The sequence below is a fragment of the Oryzias latipes genome, chromosome 17 (genome assembly GCF_002234675.1).
Source record: "Oryzias latipes chromosome 17, ASM223467v1".
Lineage (NCBI taxonomy): Eukaryota > Metazoa > Chordata > Actinopteri > Beloniformes > Adrianichthyidae > Oryzias > Oryzias latipes.
In genome coordinates this window covers 4,933,062-4,954,869 of record NC_019875.2, presented here as the reverse complement: position 1 = coordinate 4,954,869, position 21,808 = coordinate 4,933,062, and the positions used below count along the sequence as shown (strand labels likewise).

Here is a 21,808-nt window from a genome sequence, read left to right as displayed (position 1 = left end):
GCTCGCGTCACGGGCGGCCCTCCTGGCGCGTGCATGCGTGAGCGTGCTGCTGCTGAAATAATGCCGCGGTTGTCCTGCTGATATCCCACAATTCTGCTGCGGGTTGCAGGCTGCTGTGTGATAGGCTGCCGGAGAGGGGGAGCTGCAGCAGAGGAGCAACGCTGTCAGGAAAACACAAGCCCGCCACGGCTGCAGTTCTCCCCGCCGAACAAGGACAGCTCGCCCGGTAAAAACAAAGCTTTCATTTTGATGCCGACAAGCGCCCTACTTGCGGGGGAAAGCCTCGTCTCCGGTTGTTGTTCCGTCATCGGATTCATTCACGCCTCGTTTTGGTCGCGTGAGCTCGGCTGCCGCTCACACAGTCACACTTGATCTCTGTAGTCGTTGCTGTGTTGTTTAGGCGGAAAAAAGTGGAGTGGACGTAGCTAGCCGAGTCACAAACACGGCAGGTCATGATGAGATCGTAACCGCGCGCGCGTTTCGGGACACGCCGCGCTGCGAGCAGCGTCGTGGGGAGGAAGGGTTCGCTTCCTTCTCGTCTGCGTGTCGTGTGTTGTGGACGAAGTCAAGTTTTGGTCGGTAGGTTTTGAGGGGGGCTAACGGGAAGAAAGTGAATAACTGGGAGGAACGGAGCGACGGGGAAGCCCGCGCGCCGCTGCAGACATCAGAGCGGGACGGCGGCGAGCCGCAGCCGCGTGCGCAGATAGTACTTGGAAGAAGTTGATGTCGCAGGTTAAGACGGCGTACACTCGGCTGCTTTGATCTGCAGTGCGGTGGGCGTGGCTAAGGCCAGGATGACTCGGGCCGAACCCTGATTTAGCATCCTTACATCCCGGTAGGCGCCGCGTGCTGAAAGGCAGAGCCCGACGGGGCAATGTGCTTCAAACTGCACAGTAAGCTGCTGCTACTGCCATCAAAGCTGGAGCTCCGAGGAGCAGAAACCCCAGCAGGCCTCGTTTTGAAGCTTTCGGAGCTCTGCCTTTGGGGCTTCACCTCTGTAAGTCCCAGAGAGAGGAGAGCTTTCTGAATCAAAATACACCAGAGTAAGAACACAACTCTCTTCATGGTGTAAAATTACTTCAAAGACTAAGTGTGATTTGGAGAGTGAAACCTCTCAGATCAGCTAAGCGTTTAATTTATAAAGGAATTGCTATTGGTAGAATAAGAAAATCTTCTGATGAGCCAGTATTGACTTCATAAAGGACAAGCAAGGTTAAACATTTCCAAGTGAGGCACTGTGGCTCCTTCGCTAATAACTGATCCAGACAGGGAGGTTTTCCTGCAGGAGCCTTTGTCTGGATGCAACCGTGTTGTTTGGATTTTGTTGCATTAATGTCCCACTCAAAGTAAAGTTTAATACAGTGTAAAATCTTTCCAGTAGTCTTTTAATTATAATTAAGCAGTTTTAAGCCAAGTGTATTATGTTCATTCCTCACAAAAACGAACCCAAAGTGGTATTTTGATCCATGCGAACATTTCAGAGAATTCCTCTAAAAACCTGCTCTCTGAGCACCAGCCCCTCCCCAATCCACAAGGAGGGGTCCTCACATTGTGGCATCACAAAGTGAAGAACCGCCTCTTCCAGGAAGAGTCAGCGCTGCAAGCCCCGTCCCCAGGCGATGACACATGCCCACTTTCTCCTTGGAGCTAGTGGTCATTGACGAAACGCTTTCCTTTTATATGAAGAATATGAACATCCATCTTTGTAAAAGTTCAGATGTTGTTTGTTTTTGTGGCCGGAGTCTCAGAGATCAAGCCCCCTACATTCCGGGTAAGAAAAAAAGGTGTGAAAATAATTCATGTTTCATTTAAAAAACTCTTTTTTTCGTGTGCCAAAGGTTAATATATGATCATATATATATGGATATAGTTTAATCTGAAAGTCTTAAGAATAGTATGATATGGACCCTTTAAAAATTAACTCCTTAGTTGTGGGTGTGGAGCATTCTCGCCCCTTTCCTGCCACCCATATATGAGAGCTCTCTGTTTACATGCTCTCCTAGGGGCTTAGGAGGCGGGACTCTTGGCACAGAAGCAACTCTACGTTAATATCCCAGCATTCCTTTGTGTACCCATATATAGCCAGCTCGTATGGCTGTAGAGTCCCTGTGTGCTTTTTTTGAAAAAGACAGTAATGCTAAGAATGTAAACGCTGAAAGGCAAGCGGATGGGATTTATGACCTCCTCAGCAAAAATGCTTGAAGTCACCTTCATGTGACCAGACTCTTCTCCTTAAAATTCTTCTGCTGAATGCTAATGCAGTCTGAGTACTCTGTCTAAAAGGAACAAAGACTGTAGGGAAAACTGTTGGAGCAGCTTCACAGTTAAATAACTGATTGTGAATGTATATTATTACCAGACAGGGATTAGCCTTGGGTCATTTTGACAAGTTTTCACATTTTTCCTAAAGGTTGGTTCTTTGTGTATTTCACGGAATCAACAATTGTACAATGTATTACGTCTTTCTGCTTTCATTTAACTAACTGTTAGCCTGCTATTAAGCTTCCACAGGGCTGCTTTATAGTGTTTCTTTGTTGGTTCCACAGTGAAACACAAGAGGCCCAGTTTGTTGTGCAGTGTGGAAGCAGAAGTGGTTGAAAACAACCCTTGCTTGTATAATTGTACAGTTTATCAGGGGTGGCTCATTAATGCTATTCAAATGAAGTTAATGTATGCATTGTGGGGGATTTCACAGAGGGATTGTCATCAGAGACAATTTGTTTATTTCTTCTTTAAAAAAGTGGAACCTTTAGGTGATAGAAAACAATCTCTAAAACCTTTGTGAAAGACGCAAAAACCCTTCATACGTTGTTGTGACTGCACTCATTCCTTGCTGCTGTCGCCTTTTATGGTCTATACTTTCTATAGCGCTTTCCAAACTTACTTAAGGCCCTAAATGCTATACAGTCACAAGTCCCCTTCACCCATAAACACTCACACATTCACTGTCTGAGTGGTAGGTACCATGCAAGGACACTTCAACTCATGGGAACCAAACCTGCAACCCTCTTATCAGGGGTTGACCCAAACTTTAGTTTGTTGCAGTTCTAGATTTGATTAAATTGCTTAACAATGAAACAAGGGTTTCCATGCTCCGACAGAAGCTCTCCACACAGCCATTGGCCCACAAAGACGAAGCAAAGGCCCGTCTTTGCCCAGACGGTCCATGTGTCTGTTTAAATGGCCCCCTGAAGAGTGGATTAGTCCTGTCCTTGTGTACACCTTCTCATCAAGTGACGCCTTTCCAGAACCAAAAGGGATTTAACCAGTAAGACCCCTTGTGGTCCAAATGTGAAGCACAGGACATGAGGTGGAATAATGGTGCTCCCTTTTTACAGCTAAAACGGACGACTAAAAGGTTGTATCTGTGGTTCTTAGTACCGGGATGATGATCTGAGCAACCATCTCCAGTCAGGATGTTTCTCCAGAAGGGACTAAAGATCAGCCGGTAACAGTGAGGTTGACAGGTGGGCAAACCTGAGGCGTCACAAACACATCAGCTGATGACTTTAAAGACAAACTATAATAACTCAGGTTGTCCTTGGTGTACTGCTGAACACTGGACCTCATAAGATCTTGTACGGATGTCAGTAAGATATAAACATACAGTATTTTAGTATCAGTCTCATCCCAGCAGCTTTTTACCTTTATGAACCTGATGCACCTCCATTTTGGTTCTTCAACGCCTCTAAATCCTAATGTTTTTGGTTGGAAGTGTTCGGCATTAAGAGGACTTTTGGGAACATTAACCTCTCCAACCCAGGGGTCTCGTCTGAGCGCTCGCACCAGCTTCATGGTATCTGCTTACACTTGCAGGGCTGCGTGTGACAGCTGTCAGCCTGCATGTAGCGACCTCATCATAGATAACAGGCCTGCTGGAGAGGGGTCAGGACACGTCAAATAACATCTACTCCCCTCCATGAAATCGGTTTTAGCCCCCTGTGGGGGTTTGCATGTGGGGTAACAGTAGAGGCAGAAACGGGCCCAGCTGTGATCTAATCTGGCTAATGGCACTCAAGACAGATGGCAGCTCCCTCCTCTGTTCTGTGTGTGTGTGTGTGTGTGTGTGTGTGTGTGTGTGTGTGTGTGTGTGTGTGTGTGTGTGTGTGTGTGTGTGTGTGTGTCTGCACGTACATGCATGTGCACAGGCCCCTTTCCAGCATTAGGAATTGTAATCACAAATGAGCCTTTAAATGGAAGTTTACACCCACTGCCACTACAGTTACTTTGTATCCCACTTCTTGGTAAATGCGATACCTGAATTAAAAGATCAAACAGCACACATTTATGTTTTAAAGGGTCTAAATCATGCTAAATCAACCTTTTTGAGCTTTTAAGTGTATTATAATGTTAATTCCTCACTAAAAACATTCCCAATCCCCATGGATCCATTCACACATCTGAATCAGTCGACCTGGTCCCTTTGCTGAAAAACAGCCCCAAAGCATGATGCTTCCACCCCCATGCTTTACAGTAGGTATGGTGTTTTTTGGTTGTAACTCAGCATTCAAGTAGAGTTCTTGCCAAAAGTTCAATTCTGGTTTCATGTGACCATAGGACATTCTCTCAATTCTCTTCTGAATCATCCAAATGCTCTCTAGCAGACTTTAAATGGGCCTGAACATGTACTGGCTTTAAGAGGGGGACACGTCTGGCCCTGCAGGGTTAGAGTCCCTGGTGGTGTAGTGTGTTACTGATGGTAGCATTTGTTACTTTGGTCCCAGCTCTCTGCAGGTCATTCACTAAGTTCCCGTGTGGTTCTGGGATGTTTGCTCACAGTTCGTTCTTGTGATAATTTTGACCCCACGGGGTGAGATCTTGGGGGGAGCCCCAGATGGAGGGAGATCATCAGTGGTCTTGTATGTCTTCCGTGTCCTAATAGTTGATTTCTTCACACCAAACTGCTTACCTGTTGCAGATTCAGTCTTCCAGCCTGGTGCAGGTCAACAATCTGGTTTCTGGTGTCCTTAGACAGCTCTTTGGTCTTGGCCATAGTGGAGTTTGGAGAGTGACTGTTTGAGGTTGTGGACAGGTGTCTTTTATTTAGGTAACCAGTTCAAATAGGTGACATTAATACAGGTAACCAGTGGAGGACAGAGGATCCTCTACAGAACAAGTTACAGGTCTGTGAGAGACAGAATGTTTGTTTGTAGATGACTAAATACTTATTTTCCACCATGATTTGCAAATAAATTCTTTAAAAATCAGACAATGTGATTTTCTGGATTTTTTTTCTCATGTTGCCTTTCATAGTTGAGGTTTACCTATGATGAAAATTACAGGCTTCTCTCATCAATTTAAGTGGGAGAACTTGCACAATTAATGGCTGACTGAATACCTTTTTGCCTCACTGTAGTTTACTCTGAAAGGCTTTAGAAAAGCATGATATAGACCCCTTTATATTTAGGCTTAAATGCATGTGATGATTCTAATTTTAGTTGAGACTGTGAAAGGATATTTGAGTTGTAGCTCATTTTAAAGTTATGCTCTGATTGTCTTTTCATCTATTTTCAAGCGTTCCCAGTGGTCTTTAAAATATGATGAAGCCGTTTTAGCCAAAATCCAAAACTTGTGTCGTTTTCTGGGGTTTCGGCAGAGCGGCAGGAGTTTATTAGAAATTCATCTCTGAGTCGTGTGTGTGTGTGTGTGTGTGTGTGGGGGGGGGGGGGGGGGGGGGGGGCTGTTGATAAGAAGCAACCATTGGCTGTGTAAGAGAACTGGACTGAGCAGCTGTAATGACACCCTTAGAAAATGCCTTACCTTCGGCTCCAGTGAAACAAAGCCATTTCAGTCGCCATTTTTCAGGGATATGGACGTCGCTGTGTTGGAGCCAGACAACAGTGATTGGTCCGGATCCTTCTGAGTCCCGTTTTTATGGCAGCTACTGTTAATGTTCGAGGTGAGGGGAACCACATAAGGCACATGACTGGTCAGTTTAAAACTTGCGATAAAGAAAAAAATATCATGAAAAAAATTAGGAATATCAAGAAGATGTTAAGAAACAGGTATCAGAGCCAGAATGGTGTTTTCTGACCAATAGGACGTCGAACAGCTGTTTATTTCTCTGCAGAAGTCTATGGGATTTTGTCCTATTAGAGCCAGCAGGTGCTTCCTGTTTGGAACATGAGGGGGAGGGGTCACTCAGTCCAACTCTCTTTATACAGTCACTGGTCCTCAGATCCCCAACTTAATATTAACGATGCAAAGAAAAAAAAATGTGGGCAATAACAGAGCTATCCAGCCGTACTGTTTAGAAACAGATTCCAGCTCAGACAAGTAAAACAAAGACGTACATCTATTGGTCTGCAGGTAGATGCATCAGAATGGAGCGGAGCAGGGAGACTTTGGCTTGGCCAGCAAATTTTCGACGTCACAAATGCCATTTTTTATTAACAGCATTTTCCGTCTGCTCCCGACTCACTATCTGAATAAAGAAATACTCAGAAATGCAATTTCTAGCTTAATTTTCTTTATACATGTCCTCCACCGTGAGAACAATTGCCACAAGAACACGTTAAAAACACCAAAAACATCATTTCCATTGGAGTGGGTCTTAAGCAATCCACAAGTTGTGACCGGCTAAGAAAGTTAGAAATGAATGTCTATAAGGGAGCAGTTCTCTGCCTAAACCAGAGCTCCGTTGGCTCCATCATCTCTACATTTGAGGCATTGAATGTGAATGCATTTTCTTGTGCCAGCTCACACACAAGCCCTCTGTTTGCGCTGTTGTGCGCGCTCGTGAAGGGTGCCTGCCACTGGCGGTTAAACGTATTCTTTTTCCATTTCTATGGTACTATGATGTTCCTCTCCTCAGTCCATGGTTCCTGTTTCCGTGGAGGTGCAGAGGTTGGATGAGTCGCCATTTTCTGTCAGCTGACGGCTGCAGATTTTACACGCATTGCCCAATATTGGAGAAGCACAGACTAGTGACCTTTTAAAAGTGCTTTCCTTGACTTGGGAAATATGTTTTTGTAAACGTCGAGGCTGCAATGTGGATCTTGCAACACTGGATTCAATGAAGTTGTTTCTAGTTTGGTGTGTTTTGTAGAATTGACGATCTTTGCAGTTTTCTTTGTCGTCGTGAGCTGGATAAGGATGTTGCATTCACTGACCCTTGGACTTCTTTTATTGAGTTATTGCTTCTTAGAACCAAAACTACATTGAAGTTTCCAGCAGGTTGTTGCTCTGGGTCATTTTTTTATGTGCTATAATCCTTGTTAATGTAACAAAATTTGGTGTTAAATGAAAACAATCTGTTGTCAAATGTTAACCTTCAGATGGGCGATGTTCTGGATATGAATGACTTTCAGTTGCAGCTTTTTTCAGCAGCCGTTTGGAGTTATTCATCACACTTGTTAAATAAAGCTGAGGCATGCAGAGGTTATGGACTATGCATAATTCTACATCTTGTAGATACATTTTTTTATTCACTCGAGTTCTTTTCTGCATTTCGTCAACATGCTAGCATTTTTGGGGATCCCCTTCCTCTGCAGTTGTGTTGGCTCAGAGGCTGCTGTCCTCAGCTGCGGCTGGAAGTCACAGATCCTCCCACCCTGCGGTAAACATGTCCCTATAAATAGAGCTGAGGGAGAAACAAGCCAGCGGCAGAACGACAGGCATCCACACTACAAGCTCCAGCACAAAAACACACACCCACCCTCCCAACCCAACATCCCAAGATCTGACCCTGTGGCTCCTGCTCCCACTCGGGGCCCCCAGTCAGGTTCATCCAATCCGTCATCACCGAGAGCAGCAGTCAGAAGGTGCTTTTTCCTCACGGCCCGGTTTGTGCCTCTGTGGACGGCATCTGTTCCTGTGCATTGCTGCGTGTGCTATTCACAGAAGTAAAGGTCAGGCTGGGAAGAAGCGTTCTGCTCGAATACTTTAAATTCTTGTGTGTAAATACTTGGGAGACGGGAGGTAGTATTCTGATTATTTTAGCTCATGAAAGACATGTGACTCCTCGTTACAGCTGTGAAACATGACACCCCCCTTTTAGAAAAGTTTTTTAAATCTAACTTAAACACATAAGTTAGCTAGTAAGAGCAAATATTTTCTGGCTACTTGTTGTTAAATGTTTTTTTTTTTTTTATGTGCAATTGAAGATCCAATATGAGGAACAGGTCCAAGCAATTGACTTTTCTTCAGCTTGATCTCCAATGCTTGGTGATTTTAGCACAATTTTGCAAAGACAAAAGAGGGTTTTTTGGGAAAACATCTATTGCTGCTCTTATTTTGTCTTATTTTAGCAGCAAAGTAAAATTAGAATCGGAGTCTAATCAGTTTTAAAGCATCTCATCAGCATTGCCCTTTATAATCAGCGGCTTAAGAGAATTTTTGACCCTGTGGTCCATCAGCTGACTCGCTCGGATTCTCTGTGTTCCTCCTCCAGTGTGATTTGCCATGACGACTGAATCAGGCTCGGAGTCCAAGCAGCCGCAGGAGAACAGGGAGGCGGAGAAATCTAAAGCGGCGGAGGAGCAGACCTCACCACAGAACCAGCCCGAGAAGTTCCCCGCCGCCGCCGGACACAGCACGCCGGCCAAGAGAGAACAGGTCAGCGCGCAGAGCTTTCCACGGCGGTTCTGACACAATGGCCTCCAAATCACGCCGTTCCCCATCTTTCTGTAGCATTTACATGGTAGAGAAATGAAGAATGTGTTTTGGCTGCTTTGTTGACCCAATTAACTTTGATTAACTTTTTTCTAAATGCATACTGTCTTTTTTGAAAGACCTCATTAGTAGTTCTTCATGAGGTCCTTCTGAATGTCATAACTCTTTGTCTTACGGTCAGTGCTCTTTGCTTTTAGCATCAGAATAAGGAAAGGACATTGACTGCAGCTCCGCAGTGTCACACCGCCACTATGTTCATTTAACGCATTTTCTGTGAAGAAATCTTGCGATCATGCAGATGTCCATTGAGGGTTTCGGGTCTTTAGTTACAAGTGCTATAACTGCAGAGAGCGTCCGTGCCTGAATGAACCAGCAGAATAGCTCTATATTAGATGATGTGGGGGACGTGACCATGGAAGCAAAAGAACATCTGCAGCAGGGCGTAACACTCGATCCTCCTGGTGAATGTGAAGAACAAACGTCTGAAGCCTCTTTTTCAGGTTAAAGCCGGTCAGGGTCGGCTTTGTTTTCACTGAGGTGGAAAATTAGATTTTTCGCTTAAAGACATAATGGTGCTGAACTTCTGATCTCATCTGCTTGGTTGGATTCAGTTTTACTTGGGTAGGAATGTGAGGAAACTGGTGTTTCTTCTGAAAGAAAGTGACGGGCGAGGGCTGCAGGTGAGGGTACTGCAGAGCTGTTTAAAACCCTTTCAGTCTCCAAAAAAGAATCATCACAGTGGGGTTATAAGTAAAGGGTTAATGATGTTTTCTGCTTTCAGGAGCAGCAGAGAGAGGATCAGGTGTCCCACAGGTCGTCCTCCAGTCGTCTGTCCAAGTCTCCTTTGAGGGGAGTCCGTAAAGTGAAGATAATGCAGTGTAAAGTGGCCCTGCTGGACGGCTCCGACTACACAGTGGATGTGGAGGTGACTTCTGGCTCTTCAATAAAAACAAATCCCTCATAGAGCCATAGATGTTTAAAAAACCGTTTCTGCATCATCCTGTTTTGTTCTGATTCTAGCATATAAAACCAGTCCTAACACAAAAATCTGAATCCTCTTCTTCCTCTGTGGGACCTGAAGGCAATCTGCAGCGAACAGAGCGTTCTTCTTTGGCTCAAACTGGTGGTCTGGAGTCTTTTCTGGAAACAGATGCAATTAAAGTCCCTCTCCAATCCTCTGCTGATCTATTTTCAAAAATATTGTCGTTTTCTAGGACATAATTTCTGCAGAGCGGCATTAGTTCATCAGAAATTCCCCTCTGATTTGTGGTTGGCGACATAAACCAGAGGAAGTAAGCCTCTGCTTATTTCCTATCATCCCTTTGTTTGCAGTCTCTTCTGCTACTTTACAGCCCCTCACAACTGCAAGCTAACTTCACTGAACAGAAATGGCAGCAGTACCAGACCTATCCAGCCGAACATTTTAGTATGGCGTTTCATATCTGCCATAAAGTGAAAGGGCATGAAGACAAATGAATGGGCGTATTCAGGATTTGAGTGAGGGAACCTTACAACCGCGCAATTCTAACCGAGCGATCCCGCATTTTAAAACTGCAGGCCTGCAATCCTAACTGAGCGGTGATCCCACACGGTCAGTTCCTCTTAGCGCCCTCACCAGCATTTTCGCTCAGTATCAAGGGGGTGTGTTTGTCACTTGCGGTCAGCAACCTTTCTGGTCATCTTTTGGTGGAATCATCCGGAGTCGATCAATACCAGAAAATATCAGACACTTAGACGCAAGTTCTCCTCCATCAAGCTATTCCTAAAGCTTTGACATGCAGAACTCTGAAGCTTTCCTTAAACGTGTTCAGGAGTCTTCTCTGCTAATCTCCTTTTAGCAGATTCCTTCACCCCGGGGGTTTGGACTGAGGGATTAGCCAACTCTTCTGGTGGTAATTGTAAGTTGATGAGTTCTGGGAGTAAAAAGCAGCATTTGTTAGGAGGAATCTGTGTCAGATGTCCCACTGCCACCTTGGAGGTTTTTTTAAGGGCAAGAGTGTTTATTCTAAAATAAATGTTTACATATTAGATTTTCTTATTTGTCGCTCCTACATGACAATCATTTTAGATTTTGACTTGTGGGAAGAAAAAATGATCTTTTTTTATTTTTAGGAATCTTGACCAAGAACAGTTCAAGTCTGAATGAAGTGAAGTGAAATATTTAGTCTTTGGGGTTAAAATTTGAATGAATTGGAGCCGTTCTAGAGATTCTTTGCTTAAACATGTGAAGATGGAGTTGCAGTAATCAAGACGAGAAATTTGACTTTATTTTAGATGATGATAACAACAGCGAACAAGTGACCCGACATGAGAGTCAAGGGATAAAACCTGGTCGAAAGTAATGAACTAACTGTGGAGCTCTTGTGCTGAAAACAGGATTCATTTTATGTTAAATGTCTTAAAGGTCCTGGCCACTTCCTACTCATCCCTAAATGAAATGTAAAGGTTTTTCTGTCATGATGGTTTATGAGTCTGGATTCAAGCTTTTCTTTGACATCAAATTCCAACATCTTTCTGTGAATCTGCACAAGCACCTGCTTAGGTGAGCAGTTCCTGGATTTTCACACTTGACTACATTAAAGGGGTCACAAAAACCGTTGTGACCAAAGAGGAAAAAAAGGGGAAAGGGCGTTATTTATTTGTACTGAAAAACCTAAAGGAAACCAGAATAGGTGAAGGGAGAGATCACCCTGGGTTGGTTTCAGTCTGCAGGCCTGCAGCCAGACTCAGTCCATCCCACACAGTAGACCTTCCTGCTGTGGCACAGAAGAATTGCAGAAATGCAGACTATAGTTGAGCCCTATAAACCTGTTTGTGTCGGTTCTATTCTGGATGGTTTCTACTTTTCATGGCTGGAACAAACGGATCACCTCTTTGAAGGAGGGGGGAATCCAGCAGAACCAGACTTTTCTCTGGTGGTGCTTACTGCCTAAAAAAGTTAGTTGCCAGTTATTTTTGATAAAAGCACAAAAGGGGGAACTGTTAGTCACTTCTGCAGCAACCACTAAGGCAGAGTCAGCCCGCCCACCGACAAAAAGCAGCTCCACTCACAGCCAGCAGACGTGAAGTGTTTCTTCTGGCTGTGCATGACCAACGATTGAGGTCAGAAGACTCTCAAATCCACCCAGTCCCTTTAGAAAGAAGTCCAGTTTGTCAAGACTTGACGTTTTTATCTTGCCGGTCTTGGTGGAATTTCCTCCTGTGAGGAGTTGTGTCTGCGTGTTGGTTATCAGTTCGGACTCTGTCCTTAAGTTTTTGAAGAAAATGCATCCAGAAAATACTAACTTCTGGTAATTTTTTCCTGATGTTGTTTACTAAGTGCAGCAGTAAATACCATTTGTATTGTTACGGTGATGAAAGGAGTTTGTTTTTCTGTTAGACAGACTGTCAGCAGTGTATAGAAACTCCTGAGGGTGATGGATGGAGGAGCTTTGCTCCGTCACAGCTTTACGTTTCTGTGTCAGAAGCTGCCGTCACTCCTGATTTTGCTGGTTCTGCAGGCGAATGAACTGTTGGATTAACTCCCCTCCAGCAGTGAAAATCCACACAGTTTGAGAGATTCTTTGGTCGTGGAGCTGGAGATCGATCCTCTGCATTTAAGTCCTCTTGTACACCTCGCAGCTCCTGCCATGCCGCTGTGCAGAGGATGTGTCAGACGGCACGCTGCTGCTTCAGACGGTTGCATTGCTGCAGGGCGCCATGTGTGCTCTGTCATGCTACTGCGACAGATGTGCCGGCGTGCTGCGAGAATCATCCGTGGCAGGCTTTTGGCCCACTCAGAGGAGAGGCAGGCGTGTGCATTCAGGAGCCGTGCACCAGTGTCTGTGTCAAAGCTTTGGGCGTTGGGAATCGGTCGGAGGGGGGGGCACAATGAGGAAAAACGAATATTTTTCTGGTAGTGGTGGAACGATGGCAGAAGCTCTGAACTCACTCAGCCTTTATAGGATTCATGTCGACCACTTCTCTGGTATCATAGTGCATCGTGGGTAACGTTTGCTTCACTTGAAAAAGCCTGTTTCCTGGTTTACTCTGTGAGCCTTTTTCATTCAACCATTGACTGTAAATGAGAACCGGACTGAGAAGCCCCTCCCCCCTCACTTTCCATACGGGAAGTGGCTCCAAGAAGCCAGAATCCCATAGACGTCTATAGAGAAATGAACCGCTGTTACTCTGTCATTCTATTGGTCAGAACAACCATTCTGGATATGATGCCTCAGCAAAAGTGTGTGTTCTCATGTCCAATTTTCAAAACGGTCGACAGATTTTCAAGTGGTAGGGGTGTGGACTTCCAACATCCTAACTCCTGATTGGCAAGAGAGGTTGCCATAGAAAACGTTGACTTAGACCAATCACTCATTGCTAACAATTTCTGGCGACATCCATATCCTGAAAGAATGGCGACTGAATTGACGTCATTCAGTTGGAGCTGGAAGCAAACCATTTCCCATGGAGGACGTCCGCCTCACTCGCTCCAGTTCTTATATACAGTCAATCCTTTTCACATACCGTATTTTCCGGACTATAAGTCGCACCGGACTATAAGTCGCACCAGCCCAAAAATGCATTATAAAGTAGAAAAAAACACAGATAAGTCGCACTGGACTATAAGTCGCATTTTAACTTTCACAACCTTATATGACACAATCATAGCAGACTGTTTATCTAATAATTTCACAGTAATTTTTTCTCAAACTTATTTATTTATTCTTTTCATGAAGCATCATTGGCCAACTAATACTCTGTTTTCATCCTGTATTTGTAGAAACAGTTTTCACTTTTATTGCATTTCTGAATCTATGAAATCATTGGAAAATAGAATATTGTGTTCTTAGCCTTCAAGATCTTACTGTAAAAAAAAGTTTGCTGATTCTCTGAGTCACTTAACATCCTCTTAACACTTAACATACCTCAAACATCAAATTGACCCAGAAACATCATCTCTGTTCCTCACAAATGAACATAACAGGAGGGTTAACAATGTATTTATTTCAATTTATTTCTAATATAAGTCGCTGCGCAGTATAAGTCGCAGCCCTTGCCAAACTATGAAAAAAAGGGCGACTTATAGTCCGGAAAATACGGTATATGGTTTCAAACAGGGAAATGTTTAGAGGCTCCACTGTGATCAGTGCACATCTGTCCTACACGGCGGACAACATCTGCCCGTCTCATCAGCACACACTCTCTGTTACATCCAAAGGCATAAGGTTTCTGCTTAAATACTCACCAGCTTTTAGGAGAATTTCTGATGATTGGTGGCTTCTTTTACAGAAAAAATCTGCCTCTTTAACAAAACTTCTTCTTTATCTGGAAAAAATGATACGCTTGAAAGTATACATGCACTCAAAATCTAGGAGCAGCTGTTTTAATCTAACGTTTGACCCAGATCAAGGAAGGCAGTGATCATCCACTCACTGAAAACCCCCAACAGAGTTTAACTTATGATTTACCCCCAGAATTTTCCTTTTGTTTCACAGAAACGAGCAAAGGGCCAAATCCTCTTTAGCAAAATTTGTGAACACCTCAACTTACTGGAGAAGGATTACTTTGGCATCACATACAGAGATATAGAGAACCAGAAGGTTGGTCGCCAAACTCCCCTCATGTTCATTTCTTTCTGGTTTTAAAAACCTGTTTACTTTGTAGTTGGCTCTCAAACGGGTGACTCTCATGTGTGCTTATCTGTGCAGAACTGGTTGGATCCCTCCAAGGAGCTGAAGAAGCAGATCCGCAGTAAGGAATCAAGTAAAACCACCAATCATGTCTTAATAATAATGAATTGGATTAATCTGCGCCTTTTCAGACGCTCAAAGCGTTTACAATATGTCCTTTATTCATTCACCCCTCGTTCATACTTGGTGATGGTAAACTACTGATGGGGCAGACTGATAAAGGCGGGAGGGTAAAGTGTCTTGCCCAAGGACACAACAACGGGGGGAGCGGGGATCGAACCGCCAACCCTCTGATACACTGCCGCCCAGAGCTTTGATGGATCTTCCTGATTTTAACACGAGTGTGTTTATGTCTTAGATGGTCCCTGGAACTTTGCTTTCAACGTCAAGTTTTACCCCCCAGACCCCTCCCAGCTCTCAGAGGACATCACACGGTCAGTCCCAGTTGAAGTTCTTTCGTTTTTTTTCAGTCTACATCTTTAGAAATCTCTTTCTATTACAAAGTGATTTTAAAGGAAATGGAAGATTTATGCGACCACAGAATATTTTTCAGACTTTTTTGACAAAACCAAATAAAGTATTAATGCCTTCGTACCTGCAACCCACAGGTACTACTTGTGCTTGCAGCTGAGGGACGATGTGGTGTCTGGCCGCCTGCCCTGCTCCTTTGCCACCCACACAGTGCTGGGCTCCTACACGGTGCAGTCCGAGCTCGGGGACTATGACCCTGAAGAAATGGCCAGTGACTACGTCAGCGAACTGCGCCTGGCACCCAACCAAACCAAAGAACTGGAAGAGAAGGTCATGGAACTCCACAAGACCTACAAGTTGGTGTCTTCACTCTCTCCGTCATTGTTTTTCAACCACTGTTTCTGCGTGACTGTTTTGTTTTCAGCCATTGTTTAGGAAATGTTTTGAAAGTTTTCACTGTTTCTAATGTCCTGTGGCAGTGTGTTCCATAACCGTGTGCCTATGATTGACACCACTGTTTGGCTAAACTTAGTCCTGCGTCTTTGAACATCACAGTCCCCTGGAGTTGGAGCCCTGAGTTCTTGTGTGGCTTGCTTATGTCGGATGTGTCTGATCAGGGGGATGACGCCAGCTGAAGCAGAGATGCACTTCCTGGAAAATGCAAAGAAGCTGTCCATGTATGGTGTGGACCTCCATCACGCTAAGGTGAGCAAATCTCTTCAGTCAACGCAAGTTATTACTGCAAGTCACTTTTCCTGCCTAAAGAAAACTAATATCACTTCAAAATGTAATAATGCAAGCTACAGTTTTCCCACCTGTTCAGAAATGTTTTGGTTTTTTTCTGCAACATTTCCTGCAGCAGAAATGGGGTTTCCAGTTCCATCAAAGGTGGTAAAAATCAAATAAATGAAATCTATTTAGAATACTTCTGCAGGTTGTGAAAATCCTCTGGCCTTTACTCAGTTTGACATTTCATTAGACACAGAATGGGACGTTTTCTCATGAATTTCTCTACATCTGAAGAATGTTGGGATGCTCTTGTTGGACCACTATGAGGAGGGACAGCTTAATGTTGTTCATGTTTAGCATTAGTTGATCTGCTTTATTGCATTGGCTGAGATGTTTTCCATGAGTTTCCGCTCCGTCCTCGCTGTGCAGCTGTTGCTGAAATGTGACGTGTGATTGGTATCGCTTGAGGATCATGTCTCCGTTCTCATGGATCGGTGTTGGCAGAACAGCTAACAGTGTTTTTTTTCATCCAAACCTCATCATTTAGTGGCTTTAGTTTGCTTGTTTCCTGAACTGTTGGAGTTTGTGTTGCAGCATCATTTCTCTAGTAGGAGGGGACACTTCCTGGAAAGAGTGTAAATATTCCTGAAGTTCATGTCTTACATTAAATAAAAAAATAATTCAGCTCTAAGTGAAAAGCCACGATTTAAAAACTGTACGTACTAAAAGTGACAGCTATGGGTTGTCTGGTAAAGGACAGTTTTCTTTTGGCTTCTCGTCGGGCTCTCCTCCTGAAAGAAGACGTGTTTTTTTTTCTTTTGATGTGGTTTAGAAAAGTGGCAGTGAGTCAAGGAACAACCAAAGTTTCTGTTGTTTCTAAGCAATCACCGCTGTGCAGAGAATCATTTGTGGTGCATCATGAGTGCGTGGAACAACTTTACAGCCAAGACCGACCTTTGTTTAGCTACGTGAAAAATTAGGCAAGAATTTAGCACATAATATAAATATTGTATTACAGTAATGAAAAATAACAATAAATCATTATAATAAAAAAGGTGTGGTTGAACAGAAATATTTCACTGTGTGATTATATAAACCCGGGGTCTCAAACTCAATTTACATTGGGGGCACTGAAGGCGGGGTCTAGCTGAGGCTGGGCCGGAACCTCAGCGTGCACACACTTGTGTCTGAGAGTCAATGCCAGTTTAAATCAGAATATTAGGCTAGCTTTGTGTTAAATGATCAATTAGGCTTAGAGTTACATCTCCTTTACCGTTTCCCTCTTCTTGAAAACATGCCTGTGGGCTTGCACATCTGGCAGCATCCTCAGTCAACGCCTTTCTTTTCTTTAATCTGGCCTTTTCCGCCCCGCCTAGTCTCTTCCTACCAAGGTTATTATAGTTAACGAAAACGAACGAAAAAACTAAAACTAGAACTGAAAAAACATTTTCGTTAACTGAAATAAAAATAAAAACGAGAGTTTTTAATAAAACGAAAACTAACTAAAACTGTTTGTTGTGTGAATAAAACGAACTGAAACTAAATAATAATAACCCCAAAAAAGACTTAGTTTTCGTCTTTGTTAATACATAAGTCTTTTGGGTTGAAATAAAATCTATTTACTTCACGCTGCTAGTTTTACTGTGTATTTGACCCCTACGGCATCACGTTGTCACGTTGTCTGTGAGGTCACATGATGTCTGTCAGACACTGCCGGCTAGCGTTGTCATAGACATTTACATGAGCGTGATGGCTGCATTAAAAGTTGGGAGAAAGGGGGAGAGTCCTATTTGGGACTTTTTTGAATATAACAGCGTCGAAAACTAAAGTAAGTGCCTTGTAGTCGAAGCAGGAGACAAAATTTGTGGAACGCTCCTCAAAGGGAAAAACCCTACGAATCTAAAAGTACATTTAAAAAGCGCACACAAAAACGCAAATCAACAGTACCTAGACAAGCTAGCCTGTCGCCCGCCCTCCCCCGAAAAAGAAGCTAGAGCAGGTAACGTAATGCTGTTATCGGCTGTTTTATTTTAATTTAAGGATGGTTGTCCTTGTGTCCTCTGAATAATAAGTGTTTCAAAATGTATCTTTGATTGAGTTTTTATTATACAATACTTATTCTGGTGATTTTGAATCATGCACCTGATAAATATCCTAATTTACAAAAAAAAAAAAAGAAAAAACTAAAACTAACACTAAAACTAATAAAAACTAAACTAAAACGAAGCAATTTCAAAAAATAAAAACTAATAAAAACTAGTAAAGCTGCCTCTAAAAACTAATTAAAACTAAATAAATTTAAAAAGAAAAATTCGAAACGAAATAAAAACTAAAACTAATAAAAAATCCGAAACTATTATAACCTTGCTTCCTACCCGTTTTTACGCGCGTTAATCTGCCGGCAGGCCCGCTTCTCTGCTCCAACTCGACTTTTTTTTTGGTAAGACGCGCTCTGGTGGATTCAACCAACTGTGAGCAATGCAAAAGGATGTTTGTGCATGCTGTTAACTGCCAAATTGGCGATGCCATTCCCTAAAGGGACGGGTCAATTTTGCAGAGATTCATTCATATTCTACTGTGACTATTTTCCCTTAACACCGACTGGCCCATAAATGAAGCGGCCCACCGGGAATCCTCCTGACTCTGCCGATTCCCCACTCCGCCCTTGAATGCAGCAGTGAAAAGATTTACAAATGAGCCTAATGGTGGAGGTTCCCATGATGCCTTATTTACTCTGCATGTTACATGAGTGACTTATGACATGAACACATTTCACCGGTGCATTCAGACGCCACGCTCGTCACCGCCGTCCCACAAACATCATGGCTGCCGTTGTGATGCTGCTGCGCTGACTCACACCGTCACCTCCACCTCTGGTTGGGGTGGTGCAGCTCTGGAGCCCAGCATGCTTTTCAGAGCTCTTTGTGTTCCACCGGCTTCAAATGCATCGTCCTAAAACCCGGACAGGAAGGACAGACGGAGCGCTGTCATCCCGGAGCGAAGTCATAATGGTCGGTCTCTGTGATGCCAACGAGTGCTTTGAAAGGCAAAACGGGTGTAAATACGTGGATGCAGGGAGGAGTTAGTCCTCAGATGTAGATCAGGATTGGTGAGATGACAGAGATGAGGAAGAGGCTTTGATCAGTCAGAACTGGCGTCACCATCAGCGCTCGGTGTAGCTCCTCTGAGTCATCATTTTTTATATCTAAGAAGCCTAAATGCACATCAGAAGAGCCTCCTTCTTTTGTCTTCTCTCCTCTCTCATTAAATGCAAAGTTGGTAGGGAGTCTCTCTGAATGCTTGGCTCTGGATGAGGAGGAGGTAAGAGGCTGTTTTCCGTGTGCTTCCACTGCCTGAGTGAGTGTTCAGAGTGTTTTTCCACTTCTGCATGGTTACAAAGGTATCCTTTCCAGCATCCCGTTCCTCGACCTGACTCCGGGTCTTGGTTCTTGGGATGAGCGCTTCCTCATTGGTTTCACTGCTCATATCATTCTTAGTTGTGCCAGAAGGTTTCCTTCTACATCCCTCGTTTTGTCAGACTTGCTTTTGCTAAAAGGTGCACCTTGAATTCATGTTCAGCGTCACCACAGAGTGCATAGAGGTGATTAGAAGACCACCTGCCTGATTGCACTGCCTGCCTGCCCAAACCTGTTATTATCACCAACCTTTTCTTAAATTCCCTCTTTATCCTGCTGGGCTCCAATGCTTGAGGACTTCCCGTTCTCCCTGTAGAGTTGAAAAATTTGAGGGTGTGTGGACAGAAACATGTTTACATGAAGGTTTTGAGCAACGCTGTGTGAGATGGTCTAGTTATGGACGTTTCCTTCTCTCCTCTCCTGGTGTGGTGTTTGCAGGACTCTGAGGGAGTGGAGATCATGCTGGGAGTTTGTGCCAGCGGCCTCCTCATCTACAGAGACAAGCTGAGGATCAACAGATTTGCCTGGCCTAAGATCCTGAAGATCTCCTACAAGAGAAATAACTTTTATATCAAAATACGACCTGGAGAGGTAAAGATAAACTATGGGAGGAGTTTGAATGAGTATCTTTAAACTTGTCTAATAATTTAAACTAGTCTAATGATTTAAATTAGTTTAACGGTTTAAACTAGTCTAATAGTTTAAATCAGTTTAATGGTTTAGACTAGTGTAATAATTTAAATTAGTTTAATGGTTTAGACTAGTGTAATAATTTAAATTAGTTTAATGGTTTAAACTAGTCTTATAATTTTAATTAGTTTAATAGTTTAAACTAGTCTTATAATTGAAATCAGTTTAATGGTTTAGACTGGTGTAATGATTTAAACTTGTTTAATGGTTTAAACTAGTCTAATGGTTTAAACTAGTCTAATGGTTTAAACTAATCTAATGGTTTAAACTAGTCTCATGGTTTAAACTAGTCTCATGATTTAAACTAGTCTAATGATTTAAACTATTCTAATGGTTTAAACTAGTCTAATGATTTAAACTAGTCTAATGATTTAAACTAGTCTAATGGTTTAAACTAGTCTAATGATTTAAACTAATCTAATGGTTTAAACTAGTCTAATGGTTTAAACTAGTGTAATGATTTAAACTAGTCTCATGATTTAAATTAGTCTAATGATTTAAACTAGTGTAATGGTTTAAACTAGTCTAATGATTTAAACTAGTCTAATGGTTTAAACTAGTCTAATGGTTTAAACTAGTCTAATGGTTCAAACTAGTGTAATGGTTTAAACTAGTCTCATGGTTTAAACTAGTCTAATGATTCAAACCAATCTAATGGTTTAAACTAGTCTAATGGTTTAAACTAGTCTAGTGGTTTAAACTAGTCTAATGGTTTAAACTAGTCTCATGATTTAAACTAGTATAATGGTTTAAACTAATCTAATGGTTTAAACTAGTCTAATGGTTTAAACTAGTATAATGGTTTAAACTAATCTAATGGTTTAAACTAGTCTCATGGTTTAAACTAGTCTAATGATTTAAACTAGTCTAATGGTTTAAACTAGTCTAATGGTTTAAACTAGTCTAATGATTTAAACTAGTCTGATGGTTTACACCAGTCTGATGATTTAAACTAGACTAATGGTTTAAACTAGTCTAATGGTTTAAACTAGTCTAATGGTTTAAACTAGTCTAATGGTTTAAATTAGTCTAATGATTTAAACTAGTCTAATGGTTTAAACTAGTCTAATGATGTTTATTTAGTTCAGACTTTTTTCCTTGTAATTGTTAAAAAAATGAGTAAAGTCTGGATTAGTTTTGTGAAAAGCAGTTGATAAATGTTCTTTATCTGACAAACATCATGGGGTTTTCAGGCTGTTCTGCATATCATTTGACAGGAACTGATCTCATTATTTTCCTATCTTGCAGTTCGAGCAGTTTGAAAGCACAATTGGCTTCAAGCTCCCAAACCACCGTGCTGCCAAACGGCTATGGAAGGTGTGTGTGGAGCACCACACCTTCTTCAGGTAGGAGTGTGACCCTTTGGAACTGCAGCAGGTGCAGCTTTATTGAAAAACATCAGGTTAAAGTCGGTCGACAGGAAAGGATGGGATGCCTTGTTAATGAAAGACGGATGGTGGGAGTGCACGCGGCTCTCTGCTGTTTTCTGGCTTTGGGTGATGACAGAAGTGCAACCATGCAGTTTATTCAGTCGCTGTGTGTGATTTCTCTGTAGGGAAGGAAAGGCAGAGTTTAGGCTCTTAATTAGAACTTCATGCAGACTTGCTGCTTTAAGCAGAACGTGGAAAGTTTACACCGAAGGCTCCCTGGAGATGGTTCTAACGAAGAGTTTCAATGTTTTTCACTGCTTGTTTTAATTCTGCTGTTATTTCCAGTTTGATTAATGGGCACATTTGAAACCGGTTACAGGCTCGTGTCTCCAGAGGCCCCTCAGAAAAAGTTCCTGAGCCTGGGCTCCAAGTTCCGTTACAGCGGCAGGACGCAGGCTCAGACCCGCAGGGCCAGCTCCCAGATCATACGACCGGCGCCGTTCTTTGAACGCACCTCCAGCAAGCGCTACAACATGTCCCGCAGCTTAGATGGAGGTGAGGCGGCCCAAGCACCTTTTAACCCCCCTCCCCCCCTTATCATAAGAAGCATGTGCACACGTGAACCGCTCTTCACATTTCTAACATACCTGCATCCTTCTGGGCTCCAGCTACCATTGCAGAGAACCACGACACTCTGATGAAGGACAGCACTGCCGGCGGAGATACCAAAGCCGCCGCCATTATCACCACGGTAACCACAGAGAGGGAAGAGAAGACGGAGCAGGAGGATGCTCAGAAGAACTCCACTGACACGCATGAGGCAGGTGCCACATCACAGGAACCAAAG

The 21,808-nt window shown here is 43.1% G+C and overlaps 1 protein-coding gene across 17 annotated transcripts in view; it reads left to right on the top strand.

Moving 5' to 3' along the window:
• Nucleotides 1-21,808, top strand: part of epb41l3 (erythrocyte membrane protein band 4.1 like 3) — a 35,377-nt gene continuing 13,569 nt past the window's right edge. For 6 of the 17 annotated variants that reach the window (XM_020710731.2, XM_020710730.2, XM_020710734.2 and 3 more), the window contains exons 1-13: nt 10-226; nt 8,393-8,556; nt 9,395-9,538; nt 14,091-14,195; nt 14,304-14,358; nt 14,644-14,719; nt 14,894-15,112; nt 15,374-15,461; nt 18,762-18,806; nt 19,340-19,492; nt 20,840-20,937; nt 21,341-21,516; nt 21,630-21,808. In XM_020710731.2, the coding sequence (XP_020566390.1) occupies nt 8,404-8,556; nt 9,395-9,538; nt 14,091-14,195; nt 14,304-14,358; nt 14,644-14,719; nt 14,894-15,112; nt 15,374-15,461; nt 18,762-18,806; nt 19,340-19,492; nt 20,840-20,937; nt 21,341-21,516; nt 21,630-21,808 (1,491 nt within the window). In that variant the 5' untranslated portion in view covers nt 10-226; nt 8,393-8,403. Of the gene's footprint in view, nt 227-8,392; nt 8,557-9,394; nt 9,539-14,090; nt 14,196-14,303; nt 14,359-14,643; nt 14,720-14,893; nt 15,113-15,373; nt 15,462-18,761; nt 18,807-19,339; nt 19,493-20,839; nt 20,938-21,340; nt 21,517-21,629 lie in introns of all 17 variants that reach the window. The other 11 variants (XM_020710725.2, XM_020710724.2, XM_020710723.2 and 8 more) reach the window with 6 other exon arrangements.